This window comes from Dermochelys coriacea, chromosome 7, assembly GCF_009764565.3.
Source record: "Dermochelys coriacea isolate rDerCor1 chromosome 7, rDerCor1.pri.v4, whole genome shotgun sequence".
Taxonomy (NCBI): Eukaryota; Metazoa; Chordata; order Testudines; family Dermochelyidae; genus Dermochelys; species Dermochelys coriacea.
The window spans coordinates 121,497,224-121,513,919 of NC_050074.1; the positions used below are offsets into that span (position 1 = coordinate 121,497,224).

General features: G+C 45.3%; 2 protein-coding genes across 15 annotated transcripts in view; one reads left to right on the forward strand and one right to left on the reverse strand.

The window, feature by feature from the left end:
* The window catches only part of SLK (STE20 like kinase), a 65,523-nt gene extending 60,903 nt beyond the window's left edge, over positions 1 to 4,620 (reverse strand). For 6 of the 7 annotated variants that reach the window (XM_043519866.1, XM_043519864.1, XM_038409425.2 and 3 more), the window contains exon 1: positions 4,471 to 4,620. In XM_043519866.1, the coding sequence (XP_043375801.1) occupies positions 4,471 to 4,620 (150 nt within the window). Of the gene's footprint in view, positions 1 to 4,343; positions 4,364 to 4,470 lie in introns of those variants that run through there. The other variant, XM_043519867.1, reaches the window with a different exon arrangement.
* Positions 4,621 to 5,529: 909 nt separating this feature from the next.
* The window catches only part of STN1 (STN1 subunit of CST complex), a 76,526-nt gene continuing 65,359 nt past the window's right edge, over positions 5,530 to 16,696 (forward strand). For 3 of the 8 annotated variants that reach the window (XM_038411066.2, XM_043519870.1, XM_038411071.2), the window contains exon 1: positions 5,546 to 5,691. The gene's annotated coding sequence lies outside the window, so the exon portion shown is untranslated. Of the gene's footprint in view, positions 5,700 to 14,037; positions 14,092 to 16,696 lie in introns of all 8 variants that reach the window. The other 5 variants (XM_038411070.2, XM_043519871.1, XM_043519869.1 and 2 more) reach the window with 4 other exon arrangements.

Below are 16,696 nucleotides of genomic sequence, written 5' to 3' on the forward strand. Positions count from 1 at the left end.
CTTAATTAACATGGTTTGGCTGCTAGTTTCAGAATGGAATTGTGACTGAACAGCTCTATTTGCCCCACCCCCTTCTGGATGCCAGATAAAGCTCTAATCACTTTTCAACAGATTTATTTATACTTGCTTTGTAATTTAACCATTTATTGGTATTCAAGATGTAGTTTATATATAAATACACACACACACCCGGAAGCATGTTAATGACATTAGCAAAGACTGGCATGCTCAAAAAGATAATTTGGAGGCGGAGGGAGGGGAGAGGAGTAGTTTTTCCAAAATGTGTTGGCATGAATTCATTGCTTTATAAATCACTAAATACAAATAGTCTTTAAAAGGCAACAGTTCTGTTTTATTGAAATAATTCAACATCCTTCCAATAATTGTAGTCAAATATGTTATCCTGGCGGTTTCTAAACAGAGACGCATATGTCAAGGAGTTAAGATTGTGATGTACTCTAACACTTGGAACCAAGAAGTTTCTGTGTAACAGCCTCAGTGAACAAGCTGCAATACATATAGGATGTGTAGTTTAGACATCTTCTCAAACTATAAATAGAAACAAGTGGAACTCTTCAGAAAATATGAGCAATCCTACTCCTAGATGTGGCAATTTCCATTTTTTAAAATTGAGTAGTTTTAAATTGTGTTAAAATATGCAAAAACTGACAGATTTTTGCATTCAACTAAAAAAGTTTGAGCACGCACAAGTACCAAGACTGTGGAATTCCAAGTGTCATTCTGAATACTATAATCTAAACACTAAGATTCTTTAAAAATATTTTTAGTTTGAAAATTGTTAAAATTGTGAACTTCAGCATTTGAAAGTTTTGTTTTTTGAATGCAGAGACATCATCAAATTAGAAGGTTTCAGAGTAGCAGCCGTGTTAGTCTGTATTCGCAAAAAGAAAAGGAGTACTTGTGGCACCTTAGAAAAAACTCGCACAGATACAGACAGACATCAAAAATTTGTTAGTCTCTAAGGTGCCACAAGTACTCCTTTTCTTTTTTCATCAAATTAGAAGTCACACTTTCTGTTGAAAAATGTGTACTTACTGTAGGGGGAGGAGGAGGGAGCGAAATCTCTTATTAGGTTTACATCATTCATACTCAAAATGCCAAAATGAACAGTTTCACTGTTGGGTTGTGCACGAAGCAGAAAGTGCAATTGACCTAGTATGAAAACATCACTGGTGCTGCTCTCAGGGGAGCTCACTACATGATTTTACCCAGATCCTGCAGATAGTATTTATCACTAGCAGCTGAAACTGAAGAGGAGGCATGTGTGGGCACATGGAAAGGGAATGTGCCAGAGAAAGTTTAGTGATGTTGCTCTGGGGCCTGCCCACTCTCCCCTGCTGGAAAGACCATTATAATAATCAGAAGAAAATTAAAAAAAAACAAAAAAAAACAAACTTATGAACTTTTTTTTTTAAAAAAATTTGAGTCCATAGATGCTATTTATGAGGGTGCTCTGCTATATCAGATCTGATTTAGATTTTCAAAACAATCTAAAGGATTTAGCAAAAAGAAAAGGAGTACTTGTGGCACCTTAGAGACTAACAAATTTATTAGAGCATAAGCTTTCGTGGAGCTTATGCTCTAATAAATTTGTTAGTCTCTAAGGTGCCACAAGTACTCCTTTTCTTTTTGCGAATACAGACTAACACGGCTGCTACTCTGAAACCTAAAGGATTTAGATAAACATCATCCATTCATTTTCTTGGAAGATGTACCTATCCCCTATACTGCTTTGAAAAATCTCAACTTTGCTTTAAAAAAAAAAATCATCAAGTTCTGTGTTCCTTTAAAAGGATGTTCTTTACATACAAGAGTCCTGAAAACCAGACTCTGGAATTAGAACAAGTTTTTTGACTTTGGCTATATCTTACACTACGGACTATGTTGGCAAAACTTATGTTGCTCAGGTGTGTAAATATTACACCCGCCTGAGTGACATAAGCATTTGTGTGCACAGTGCCATGTCAGTAGGAGAGCTTCTCCCATTGACATACCTTCTGCCACTCGCAGAGGTGAGTTTTTATGCTGATGGGGGAGCTCTTCAACAGATGCGCTGCCGTGGCGCAGCAGTCTTGGTACAGCTACAGCACTGCTGCACTGTACGTAGACATGGCACTAGTGAAAAGGAAAGCATGCAAGAGATGCTACTTACAAAAACATTAATGGAAAGTGTTATTCCCTTTAACAAGCTGGAAAAGAAACATAAGAAAATGCAAAATTGCTTCTGTCCAGAAGAGCTGCTATTTGCTGGAGGATAAGGAACTTGTGTAAGCCAGTGGTTCTCAACCAGGATCCAGAGCTGCCTGGGGGGCCGCGAGCAGGTTTTAGGGGTCTACCAAGCAGGGCTGGCATTAGACTTGCTAGGTCCCAGGGTGGAAAAACAAAGCCCCACTGCCAGGGGCTAAAGCCCAGGGCTCCAAGCTCCACCACCCAGGGCTGAAGCCAAAGCTTGAGCAACTTAGCTTCGCAGGGCCCCCTGTGGCAAAGGGCCCCAAGCAACAGCCCTGCTTGCTACCCCCTAACCCTGGCTTTTATATGCCGAAAAACAGTTGTTGTGGCACAGGTGGGCTGTGGTGGGGACGATGACACACGACTCAAAACGAAAAACATTGAGAACCCCTGGTGTAAACAATCTAGATTCCCCCTGAAATGCAGTAATTTAAACATGAAAACTTCTTGACTGAAACAATTAGTTACTTTCCCGCAACAGGTTTCAGAGTAGCAGCCGTGTTAGTCTGTATTCGCAAAAAGAAAAGGAGTACTTGTGGCACCTTAGAGACTAACAAATTTATTAGAGCATAAGCTTTCGTGAGCTACAGCTCACTTCATCGGATGCATTTGGTGGAAAAAACAGAGGAGAGATTTATATACACACACACAGAGAACAATAAACAATGGGTTTATCATACACACTGTAAGGAGAGTGATCACTTAAGATGTTCTCTGTGTGTGTGTATATAAATCTCTCCTCTGTTTTTTCCACCAAATGCATCCGATGAAGTGAGCTGTAGCTCACGAAAGCTTATGCTCTAATAAATTTGTTAGTCTCTAAGGTGCCACAAGTACTCCTTTTCTTTTTCCAGCAACAATGCATCTGGTATCCTTTTTCATACACTCTATCCCTATTCCATGAACCTGCTCAAGATATCACTTTCCTGCATCATGTCTGTTCCCTAATGAGCTTAAGGATGCAGTTCTCTCCTCGCCACCAAGCAACATCGAACATAAGAATGGTCTGACCAAGTATGGCCAAAGGTCCATCCAGCCCAGTATCCAGTCTGCCAACAGTGGCCAATGCCAGGTGCCCCAGAGGGAGTGAACCCAACAGGTAATGATCAAGTGATCTCTCTCCAGCCATCCATCTCCACCCTCTGACAAACAGAGGCTAGGGACACCATTCCTTACCCATCCTGGCTAATAGGTTAAGTCCATTCATTAATGGCTATCTAGTTCTCTTTTAAACCCTGTTATAGTCCTAGCCTTCACAACCTCCTCAGGCAAGGAGTTCCACATGAACATGTACATCATGCACTCCATAAAACAAACTAGAGGCATTGACACCCTGTGTGAAACCCAAAGCCAGCAGAGAAGATGTTTGAAGGCATGAGTTTATTTCTTGCCATCTATCTGATATTTTAAATTAGTTTCATAAAGACACTATTACAATGTAGGTTTCTTCTGTGAAGGTTCAGACAGTAAATAGCCTATAAAAATATAGCTTATATTGCTATATTTCAACATTTTATATCAAGTCATTGAAACAAGTTAGGACAAGCAACACACACATCCTTAAAAAAGGAAAACCTGGATAGCTCTGGGGCATTTAATTCAATCTGATAAGAAAACAAGATATTTTATTAAGGCAAGTGGACTCATTAAAAATATCACAAGATCAGCACTCAACCTACTTATAAGAGACATTTAAGTCTATTTTACTTTTAAGTGTGATATTTTACAAAAAAGTAACTAGGGAAAGAAAGGTTTCAGAGTAGCAGCCGTGTTAGTCTGTATTCACAAAAAGAAAAGGAGTACTTGTGGCACCTTAGAGACTAACAAATTTATTAGAGCATAAGCTTTCGTGAGCTGTAGCTCTAATAATGGAGGGGGAAAAATGCAGGAGCAGGGAACAACTCAGCAGTGGCAGGCTGGAGGAGAGGGTGGGACGATGACCTAATAGGACTTTTCCACCTCCAGTTTCTATGATTTTGTGACGATCAGGATTTTCAGGTAGCCCAGTGCTGTCAATGTTTAGCTATGTGACTGGGCACATCACAACCTATTTGCCTCAGTTTCCCAAAGTGTAAAATGGGCAAAATACTTACCTATGTTAGAAAGATGCTTTGAGATCCTCAGACGACAGGCCTTATGTAAAGGCAAGCTTGCGATGCACTTATTTCAAGAAACAATACCCTATGAGACTTAGCTGCCGCTTCTCAAGTTTTCTCTTACCTTGAACACTTTACCAAAAGCACCATCTCCCAGCTCTCCTATAATCTCCCAGAACTCCTCCGGATTCAAGTCTCTCTTGACGTGCTCATATTGTTTCTTTTTCTTCTCGCCACCGAGCTTAAAGATTTTACGAAAGTTAAAGAAAGACATTTTTTCCTCCCTTTAAAAAAAAAAAAAAAAAATGGTTCCAAAAAAAAACTAAAAGAAAACCGCAGAGGGTGGGAACAGCAGCAGCTCTCTGAGCAGCGTCTCACGATGTGTCACTCCACCTTCTGCAAGGGAAAAGCGAAGAAGCGTCTTGGCAAGCGCGCTGCTCCGCACGAGCCCCCCACGCGGCCGCCGCGCGTGGAAAGCCCCCGGGCCCGGTGGTGCTCCGCCGAGGCAGGGCGTGGGGTGAGATTCCCCCCCCCCCTCGGGGCTTAGAGGGCTGGGTTATTTCCCCCCGTCAGGTCTCTCCCCGAATCGCTATTCGACAACAGCCGGCTGCGTGGCCGTCACACCGGCGACAAGCGCCCGGCTCCCTGCTCGCCCCGGCGACGGTGGCTTCAGCGTCCAAGGCTGGGTGGGGACGAAGCACGAACTTCCTCACTCACATCGTGGGTGGAGGCTCCTACCCCACTGGCGCGGGGTGGGGTGTAGCCGGCACCTGGGGCCGCCTCTCCCCGGGGCGGGAGTCGCCTCCTGTCCCTGAGGGGCGCGGGGTCCCCCCAGTCCCCCTAGTCACACAGGGGAGGGCGGCAGGAGACGGCGTCTCCCCGCTTCCTCCTCACAGGCGCGGAGCCCAGGCGGCCGACCTCCCTCCGGGCGGGCGGGCGGGCGGCAACCGGCGTCTGCTCGCTCAGGGCCGGCTGGGGGAGGGGCGGAGCGTCAGGCTCCTCCAGCCGCGGCGGCCTCCGTCTTGTCCCTCAGTCAGTCACTCCCGCGCGCGCGCGCCTTTAGCCCCCGTGTCCGGAACCGACTCTCCCGGCGCGCTTGCCCGGCCGGGCCTCACCTCTCTAGCGCCCCCCTCCCCCTTCCGCCGACTTTCCCCCTTTGGCGCATGCGCGCGGACAGCCGAGCCCGGAGACGTTTTCCCCCTCCCCTCACGTTCCCTCGCCGGCTGGAGAAAAGGGCGGGGTTAGAGGACCAGCTTAAACGGCCGAGCGGCAGTTAACGTCCACTTCCACGTGATCCCGGAGAGCCCGCGCGGGGCCAATAGGAGCGCGCTGAGCTCTCGGGAGGGTAAGACGGTGGGTTTCCGGACTGCCCGGGGGGGCGGGTGAGACTCTCCCCCTTTCCTGACCGTGCCCCCTCCACTAAGGGGGGGGGGACTCTCTCCCCTTTCCTGACCGTGCCCCCTCCACTAACGGGGGGACTCTCCCCTTTCCTGACCGTGCCCCCTCCACTAACGGGGGGGACTCTCCCCTTTCCTGACCGTGCCCTCTCCACTAAGGGGGGGACTCTCCCCTTTCCTGACCGTGCCCTCTCCACTAAGGGGGGGACTCTCCCCTTTCCTGACCGTGCCCCCCCACCAGAGGAGAGGGAGACTCTCCCCCTTTCCTGACCGTGCCCCCTCCACTAACGGGGGGGACTCTCCCCTTTCCTGACCGTGCCCTCTCCACTAAGGGGGGGACTCTCCCCTTTCCTGACCGTGCCCTCTCCACTAAGGGGGGGACTCTCCCCTTTCCTGACCGTGCCCCCCCACCAGAGGAGAGGGAGACTCTCCCCCTTTCCTGACCGTGCCCCCTCCACTAAGGGGGGGACTCTCCCCTTTCCTGACCGTGCCCCCCCACCAGAGGAGAGGGAGGGGGAGACTCTCCCCTTTCCTGACCGTGCCCCCTCCACTAAGGGGGGGACTCTCCCCTTTCCTGACCGTGCCCCCCCACCAGAGGAGAGGGAGACTCTCCCCCTTTCCTGACCGTGCCCCCTCCACTAAGGGGGGGACTCTCCCCTTTCCTGACCGTGCCCCCCCCACCAGAGGAGAGGGAGACTCTCCCCTTTCCTGACCGTGCCCCCTCCACTAACGGGGGGGACTCTCTCCCCTTTCCTGACCGTGCCCCCCCACCAGAGGAGAGGGAGGGGGAGACTCTCCCCTTTCCTGACCGTGCCCCCTCCACTAAGGGGGGGACTCTCTCCCCTTTCCTGACCGTGCCCCCCCACCAGAGGAGAGGGAGTGGGGGACTCTCCCCCTTTCCTGACTGTGCCCCCTCCACTAAGGGGGGGACACTCTCCCTTTTCCTGACCGTGCCCCCCCCAGTTGGCCCCTCCCTAACAGCGACGTGGGCAGGGGACTGGAGTTCCCTTTCCTCCCAGCTCCTTGCCTGGTAGGTTGAGGCAGGGTGTGGGTGAGTTCACCTCCATCCCCTGAGGGAGGGCACACGGCCCAGGGTGTGATGGGAGAGTAGGAGGGTGTAAGTTTTGGGGGCCTGTTTAGCTAGAGAGGGGGGTTGTGCTGGAAGCTCTGGCTCTGTACTTTGTCTCTGGAGCAGAGTGGTTTCTAGACTAGCGCTTGGTGCATTGGGGTCACAGCAAGGTGTGATGCCATTGCGTCCTATGGGTTTGGCTCCTTGCTTCTCCTGCTCCCCCACTCGCTGCATCAGAGATCCTGTTGTAATGCTACTATTGTTTATATGCCACAAAAAGTGTCAGGTGCTTCACACACTAAGAAGATAAGTTGGCTGTCCTGAAAGGCTTACCATTCAAACAGACAACTCCTGAGTGGGTCCCAAACTATTGTATTGGTGACCCCTTTCACACAGCAAGCCTCTGAGTGCACCCCCCTTATAAATTAAAAACTTGTTTATATATTTTAACACCATTATAAATGCTGGAGGCAAAGCGGGATTTGGGATGGAGGCTGACCCCATGTAAAACCTTGTGACCCCCTGAGGGGCCCTGACCCCCAGTTTTAGAACCCCTGTCCTAGACAATGGGTAGGCTGCAAGGGGAGGCAGGATGGCCTTGAGTTGGTAAACTGCATTGGGACTTGAGAGAGCTGGATTCCCTCCTCTGCCTCCCACTTCGGTCACTTCCTGTGTGACATCGGGCAAACTGTGTAGCATTTTTCAGAGTAGCAGCTGTGTTAATCTGTATCCGCAAAAAGAAATGAGTACTTGTGGCACCTTAGAGACTAAGAAATTTATCTGAGCATAAGCTTTCGTGAGCTATGGCTAATTTCATCGGATGAATTTGATTCTCAGATGCGCCAAGCACCTCTAGTTGCCATTGGCTTAGATTGGGCATTCTGGATACTCAGGACCTCCAAAGATCAGATCCTTCATCTCTCTGTGCCTCAGTTCTCAGTCTAAAATGGGGAAGATGATGCATTCCTATCTCACGGGGTGGGCGTGGGGGATGAATATAAATTCATGAATGTCCATGAGGTACAGTACTAAGATGTTACAGTGATTATATTAGTTTATAACCACTTAGGGCTTGTCTACACTTGAAATACTACAGTGGCACAGCTGCAGCTGCTATAGTGCTTCAGTGTAGACACTATCTATGCTGACGAGAGGGATTCTCCTGTTGGCCTAAGTAATCCTACTCCCTGAGAGGCGGTAGCTAGCTCGATGGAAGAATTCACAGGGATTTAAGTTGGCTTAAGTATGCCAATCAGGGATGTGGGTTTTTCATACCTCTGAGCTATTTAGCTAACCCGACCTAATTCTATAGTGTAGACCAGGCCTCAGATAGAAAAGCAGCTTGAGCAGTAATGTCAACAACTTCTTGTTACATTTTTTTTAAGTCTCTCATCTGTTTTATTCTCTACTATGGGAAAGGCTAAGACTTGTAATACACTTGAAAGAAGTATTATTTAAGGAGGGTCTTAGAAAATGAAAACGTGGTGGGGCACATTAGGAAGAAGACACAGCTAATATGGGAGAAGAGCATAGTGACGACTGGGGAAGTGGAATAAAAAGAAACAAGGGCAGAGAGGTAGGTAGGAGTTGAACTTGGCATCAAACTGGAGGAGTGGAAAACCTTTCAATTCCAGAAAGCTGCTGACATTGCATAATTAGTGATAAGAATATTATTTGTATTGCAGTAGTACTCAGGAACCCCTGGCATGGACTGGTGTTATATAGTGCTAGATGCTGTCCCAACACAGAACAAAATGACAGTCCCTGCCCCAACGAAGAGCTTATAATCTAAGTATTAACACAATGTCAGACATGACCGAAGGTTCTATTACCAGTCCAGAATTATTTGCTATGAATAGCACTGACAGAATAAGGGCCTCCCAAATATTTCTGATTTTAGAGGAGATGGATGGTAATACTGATCTCCTTTGTTCAAGGTGAATATTGGGCTTTGTAGTTTCTCTCTGTATTGACTCCTTCCCAATACAGGTGGCAGGTACCAGAGCTGTGCTGCCCACTTATGGATGTGAGGTAGTGATAAAATGACAACAGCCATCCAGACTAGTCTCTGTTTTCCCACCACACCTGGATTCTGGTTGGCCAGTCACAGCTACCAGGTTCATTTGGAAGTTGCATGAAGATGGTTTGGAATTAAAACCTAGTGAGAGAAAAACCGTTATAGCTGAATATTTTTTTAAAAAATTGATTTTCCTGGGTTCTCAACGTTTCCCACCTTAAATTATGAAATCTCAAGATTGTAAAAGTCCAATTTTCCCTCAGGCTGAATAATAGCAAAGTCAGTTTGGTTTTAAAAATAAAAGTTGGATTTTTTTTTTAAAAAAAGCATTTCTAGTGGCATTCAGTTATGTAAAAGTTTACCTTTTACAAAGGCTCAGATTTGGCTCCATACCAAGATTAACATCCTTTGAACCAGTCCACTGACAGGACATCAAAACAAATGGAAAGTGTAAGCACAAGTTTTATCCTGTAGCCCTAAAACCAGTCCAGCTTCCATTTTCTTCAACATAAGTTTGATTAAGCCCAAAAGCTTGTGTCAGAAGTAGGTGGGTCAAGCCCAAAGACAGAAACTTTTCTAGAGTTGCTTGAGGGGGAATGTAGTTGTGAGGATGGTCTGTTGGATAGAGCAGGGTTAGGAAATTGGGACTCTTGTGTCCTCTGACTAACTTACTCTGTAAGCAATTCACTTTACCCTTCTTTGCGTCAGTTTATCCCTATGTAATATGGGTGTCATGGAATTGGAACTGCTCTGTAATAATTTATGAATATTGTATGTTGACCTGGTTCTAAGTCATTTATTCTATGAATATTTTGATGTAGTTTAATATGAGTTGTAAGTAAAGACGAGCAGAGAGTGAAGAAATGCCTCAAGATAAGTTACTTCTCTGCAGATACTTGAGGGATGTTATGAGATAATACCAGGTCAGGAAAAGGCCAACACATACTGGAGATCAAAAGATTTTAAAAAAGGAACACATTCTCAAAAGAGGGGTAGGAGGAGAGGAGCATTTTGGGGCAACCAAACTAACATAGGCACCTTCTGGGATTTCTGAAAAAGTTAGGCCTTCCAAGGTTACCATCAGCGGATGGTAAGCCTTTAAGTCCGAGAGAAATAAGTGTAGATTGTTTGTTTTAAAACCTTTTTTTCCTCTAAATGCATTGTTCCTACTGTTTAAAATAAACAATACTTTGGTTTTAAGAAGGCTGTCTGATCACAATGTATCACCGGTCACAGACTCCTGAAGGAAAGAAGAACTGCAGGTACTTAAATTCAGTCAGATGGACAGAATAAGAAGGAGGTGATCCAAAAGGTCCTGTAGCCCAGGGCCTGGACTATGAGTGGGGAGAATTGCACAATTCAACCCCAGGACAGGTAAAGGCACAAGGCCTGAGACCTGGTGCACTCAGAGACCGGAAGCATGCGGAGGCCAGCCCCGTAACCATGTCAATGGATAGAGAATTACACATTATATAAAGCCCCAAATGTGCTTTGTGCTTTAGACTGGTATGTAGACAAGCTCCCTGCTTCCAAGTTCCAGAAGATCTACAGATCACATAAACAATGAAGTATGTGGTGAAGAGATGCCATAAAGACTCGGTGATTCAGCAATAAGGTTTGACATACTGTAGTTCCACCTTTTTTCTTTTTCTTAATGTTTGTAAAGCAATTTCAGATCCTCAGATGAAAGGTTTTTGTAGTCATAGAAGATTGGGGTTGGAAGAGACCTCAGGAGATCATCTAGTCCAACCCTCTGCTCAAAGCAGGACCAACACCAACCAAATCATCCCAGCCAGGGCTTTGTCAAGCCAGGCCTTAAAAACCTCTAAGGATAAGAGATTCCACTACCTCCCTAAGTCACCCATTCCAGGGCTTCACCACCCTCCTACTGAAACAGTGTTTCCTAATATCCAACCTAAATTTCCCCCACTGCAACTTGAAACCATTGCTCCTTGTTCTGTCATCTGCCACCACTGAGAACAGACGAGCTCCATCCTCTTTGGAACCCTCTCTTCTGCAGACTAAATAAGCCCAGTTTCCCTCAGCCTTTCCTCGTAAGTCATGTGCCCCAGCCCGAAATAATTTTCGTTGCCCTCCACTGGACTCTCTCCAGTTTGTCCACATACTTTCTATAGTGGGGGGCCCAAAACTGAATGCAATACTCCAGATGTGGCCTCACCAGTGCCGAATAGAGAGGAATAATCACTTCCCTCAATCTGCTGGCAGTGCTCCTACTAATGCAGCCCAATATGCTGTTAGCTTTCTTGGCAACAAGGGCACACAGTTGACTCGTATCCAGCTTCTCGTCTACTGTAATCCCCAGGTCCTTTTCTGCAGAACTGCTGCTTAGCCAGTCGATCCCCAGCCTGTAGCAGTGCATGGGATTCTTCCGTCCTAAGTGCAGAACTCTGCACTTGTCCTTGTTGAACCTCATTGGATTTCTTTTGGTTCAATTCTCAAATTTGTCTAGGTCACTCTAGACCCTATCTCTACCTTCCAGCTTATCTACCTTTCCCCCCAGGTTAGTGTCATCCACGAACTTGCTGAGAGTGCAATCTATCCCATCATCCAGATCATTAGTAAAGATGTTGAACAAAACAGGCCCCAGGACCGAACCCTGGGGCACTCTGCTTGATACCAGCTGCCAACTAGACATCGAGCCGTTGATCATTACCTATTAGCCCGACAATCTAGCCAGCTTTCTATCCACCTCGTATTCCATTTGTCCAATCCATACTTTTTTAACTTGCTGGCAAGAATACTGTGGGAGACCATATCAAAAGCTTTGCTAAAGTTAAGATATATCATGTCCACTGCTTTCCCGCATCCACAGAGCCAGTTATCTCATCATAGAAGGCAATCGGGTTGGTCAGGCATGACTTGCCTTTGGTGAATCCATGTTGACTGCTTCTGATCACCTTCCTCTCCTCCAAGCGCTTCAAAATGGTTTCCTTGAGGACCTGCTCCGGGATTTTTCCAGGGACTGAGGTGAGTCTTTATTTCCCTGGGTTCTCCTCCTTCCCTTTTTTAAAAATGGGCAGTATGTTTGTCTTTTTCCAGTTATCCGGGACCTCCCCCTAACGCCACAAGTTTTCAAAGATAATGGCCAATGGCTCTGCAGTCACATCAGCCAATTCCTTCAGAATCCTTGGATGCATTAGATCTGGACCCATGGACTTGTGCATGTCCAGCTTTTCTAAATAGTCCTTAAACTGTTCTTTCACCACTGCGGGCTGCTCACTTCTTCTCCATACTGTGTTGCCCAGGGCAGCAGTCTGGGAGCTGACCTTGTCTGTGAAGACCGAGGCAAAAAAAACATTGAGTACCTCAGCTTTTTCCACATCATCTGTGACTAGATTGCCTCCCCCATTCATTAAGGGTCCCACACTTTCCCTGACTTTTTTCTTGTTGCTAACATACCTGTAGAAACCCTTCTTGTTACCTTTCACATCCCTTGCTAGCTGCAACTCTCATTGTGTTTTGGTCTTCCTGATTACACCTCTGCATACTCAAGCAATATCTTTATACTCCTCCCTACTCATCTGACCAAGTCATGGAAAGTCTGAGACACAAGTTTCTCTTCCCTTATCTCTGCTACAATAGAGTAATATCTTGCCAGCCAATCCTAAAAAATATACACTATGATATGAAGGTTAAGTGACAGTAGCAAATCCGTCCCTATTTGTACTGATTTCCTGGTCTGGATTAGGGTATATGGAACGTAATTTATTTCTGGAGGCAAGAGGTTTTTAGCAACTGTAAATGCTTCCAAATGCTAGAGATGAAAAGTAAGTGACCGATAGGTAAATTATAATTCCTCCTTCACCAATTTACTTCAGTAGCCTTTGAAAGTTATTTCACTGAAGCTGATTAATGTCAAGTCTTGCAAAAAGAAAACTATTTCAGTTCTGCATTGAGTACATTGACCTAGAAATATCTTTCACTCCTGATCCATCACTAAAACCCTAATTCCACTGCTACCTCCTTTGTTTCTGACTCTGAAGTCTCTCTCTTGCTTTCTTATTCTAAAGTCTAAACTCTGTTTGCCCCCTTGACCTCATCCCTTCTCATTTCCCGCTGTCCCTAGTTCCCCCTTTAATACTCCCCTTTAACTGCTCTCTCCTCTGCTTCATTTTGTGCTCCCTGCATCAAGTTTAAACTAAAATATTCTGCAAACTAACATGATCCTCTAACTGCTGCTTTATTTCCTCTCTAACCTTTCCAAAGTCCTGAACTATGTAGTGCATTTATTTATTTATTTATTTATTTATTTTAAGTTTTGCTGTCTTTATTTCCTGTCCACCACTCTTTGGGTGATCTCTTCCAATCTGTCAAAGGGTTTCCATAGCCTCCACTCCACTGAAACTGCCCTGGCTAAGGTCACCAATTTTACTAGCTTCTAGCTAACTCGAAGGGAAATATCTAGTCTCATCCTCCTGTATCTGTTTGCCACCTTTGGCACTTAATCACTGTGTGACACCTTTTCTTGTTTTTTCTCAAGCCATACTGACTCTTCCTTCATGGCTTCCCCATTCTCAGAGTCCATTTATTCCTCTACCCTGGCCAGTTGCTTCAACTACCATCTTTATGAGGGTAACTCCTAATTCTTCTCTTTAACACACCCAACCCTTTCTTGAATCTCTAGCTGCCCCTCCAACATCTCTTCTTGGTGTCAGCTGCCATCTCCAAAATTATTTCCATTGAGCTCTCCAATATCTATCTTGTCCGTGTCATATTTGACTTTTTTCTTTACCCTTGTCCATGAGCTACTCTTATCTTACTTTGACTACTGAAACCATCTGTCTGACCTCCCTGCTTCTTACTTCTTCTCATTGCATCATCTGCCTCTTCCACTGCTCTGAGCATGTCACCCTCCTCTTTGAATTCCTCCATTCACTTACTGTCTCTTATCACATCAATTTCAGCCTATTCCAGCTCACCTAGATGCTTTTATGTAATAATTCCTTCACCTGCATCTCTGCTGTCATTTAATTCTCTTTTCTGCTTCCTTGCTATGCTCATCTCAAGCTCTGCATTTTACTCCTCCCTTTGAGGCCTATTCCCTATTCTCAACTTCACACTCTTTACCATGCTGCCCCCTGCTCCTGGGCTCTAGTTTTATTTGCATAACAAGTGCCAGCAGTGTGCTAGGCACTTGTTTACCAGTCCTAAATAACACACTTCTTTGTCTTGTTTTTGACTTGCTAGTCCCATACAGCAAAGTCTGTGAGGAGTTTCTAGTATCATCCTAGAGAGCGTGCACACAAACCTAGGTCAGTAACGGTGATCTGAATATAAGAAAATAAATGGATTTGTACCCTATTTAGTTTCCTTAATGTACAAGGAAGGCCTGAGAGGCTGTATTTCTGCACCCACCCACCCAAAAAAGTCACAAATGTCAATTCATATTTTCCCATTTCTTGGTGGAAGTCTTGAATGACTCAGCAGTGTTTATGCAGACCTCTCAGCTGTTAATTGAAGGAGTGTGGTTGCTAAATCTAGGGTAGAAAGAAGCCCTTATTTTGGTGTGGGGGGGGGGAAGCTTTCATGGCTCGTTCATAAAGAATCCACAGAAAGGCATAAACCTATTTTTTTCATCCTTGCTTGTCATTAAGCCTCTGTTTGTATAATGGAAATAATTCAGGAATTTATGGGGCAGATAAGAAGAAAGCATAATGCTGGAGGTCAGTCTCTGAAAGAACAAGTTCCAGGGCTATCATTACATTGTTAATCTCAATCAATATTCTGGCTCATAACAATGACTTTGAAACAATCCATTGCATGGCTCCTTGTTTGCTTCTGATGGATTTATATAGGGTGGTTATTTAATCCAGGGAAACTGCTATGGAATTATTTGGTATTTGTGCTGTGGAAACTTCAATACACAACACATTTATTATTATTTAATTTGTAACCCTTCTGCCAGTTAGTCGGCAGCAAGTAGGGCCAGGTTCAATATCTAGGGGTTCCTTTTCAACATACAACACAAAACCGACTTGAGCCCACACGCAGTGACCTGGCACAACTACACATCACCCATTGCGTGCCTCTAAGAGGCAATACTTCCCCTCTCGCAAGCACAGAGTCTGAGTGTAGAATAGAAAATTTTAATAAAAAGGGGGGGAAGTAACCTGGCATTAACTTGGGAAAATGCCACAAGCAGGATTCATAAGCATAAAACTGTGAGCAAAACACCCACCCCAGAGTATGTTGGACAGTGTCCTTTTGCCTCAGGTTTTTAAGTCCAACAACCAAAAACTCCTTTAATGTGCCTCTTCCTTCTCCCTCCACCGTACATTTGTTGTCCGTGGTCAGTGAAGACCAAGAGGTGCATCTGTGTGAGTTCACCTTCCAGCCTGGGGGGTAGGGATGAGGCACCTTGCTTGCTTCACTATCCAGGCACTCCCTCTGGCATCAGCCACTCTTCCAGCTGCTCGCCACACTGCATGCTCTGGAATGTCTTAAGTCCCACTGTGTAACACAGCTGAGAGTGATTTCTGCTATAAATGGGGAAACCTCATTGCTAGTGTAGACTGGGCAGCCTCTTGCATCAGACACGCTGCCCAAAGCAAGTCTAATGCTTAGACCCGGTTATCACTGTCTTCAGCTCTATTGGTCTGCCCCAAAAGACTCAATTGAGTCTTAATCCACTCTGTTATTACACAGCGGAGAGAGGGAAGGTCAAATGGTGTCTAGGATCATTAGGCAGAGCCCACACCACCAGGTACAAGTACTTGTCTCTCAACTCCACTGTTCTTTGGCATTCTTGTCGCCTGTCTAGCAAGTGCAGTTTAGTTGAGGGTGAGTCCCTCAATCAGGGCATGCCAAGCACAGTTCTTATGCCTTTGCTTCACACAACAAGGATAGCAACCCTTTATTATAAGGATTTACAAGGTAACAAGCCTTGTGGATAGGGAGGAAGTGATAGAGGTGGTATAATCTTGAATTTAGTAAGCCTTTTGATACTGTCTCTCATTTAAAAAAAAAAAAGGTAGGGAAGTACAACCTAGATGGAGCAACTATAAGGTGGGTGCAGAAGTGATTAGAAAATCTTTTCCAGAGAGTAGTTATCAGTGGTTCATGGTCAAGCTGGAAGCACGTATCGAGTGGAGTTCCTGCAGGGATCAGTTCTGGGTCCAGTTCTGTTCAATGTTTTCATCAGTGATTTAGATAATTGCATAGAGAGTACACTTATAAAGTTTGTGGACGATACCAAGCTAGGAGGGGTTGAAAGTGTGTCAGAAATATAAAGGGAAGGGTAAACACCTTAAAGTCCCTCCTGGCCAGAGGAAAAACCCTTTCACCTGTAAAGGGTTAAGAAGCTAGTTAACCTCTCTGGCACCTGACCAAAATGACCAATGAAGAGACAAGATACTTTCAAAAGCTGGGGGAGGGAAAAACAAAACCTCTGTCTGTCTGTCTGTGTGATGCTTTTGCCAGGGACAGAACAGGAATGGAGTCTTAGAACTTAGTAAGTAATCTAGCTAGATATGCGTTAGATTCTGCTTTCTTCAAATGGCTGATAAAATAAGCTGTGCTGAATGGAATGGATATTCCTGTTTTTGTGTCTTTTTGTAACTTAAGGTTTTGCCTAGAGGGATTCTCTATGTTTTGAATCTAATTACCCTGTAAGGTATTTACCATCCTGATTTTACAGAGCTGATTCTTTTTACTTCTATTAAAATTCTTCTTTTAAGAAACTGAATGCTTTTTCATTGTTCTTAAGATCCAAGGGTTTGGGTCTGTGGTCACCTATGCAAATTGGTGAGGATTTTTATCAAACCTTCCCCAGGAAAGGGGGGGTAAGATTTGGGAGGATTTTGGGGGGAAAGACATTTCCAAATGGACTCGTTCCCAGTAACTGGTG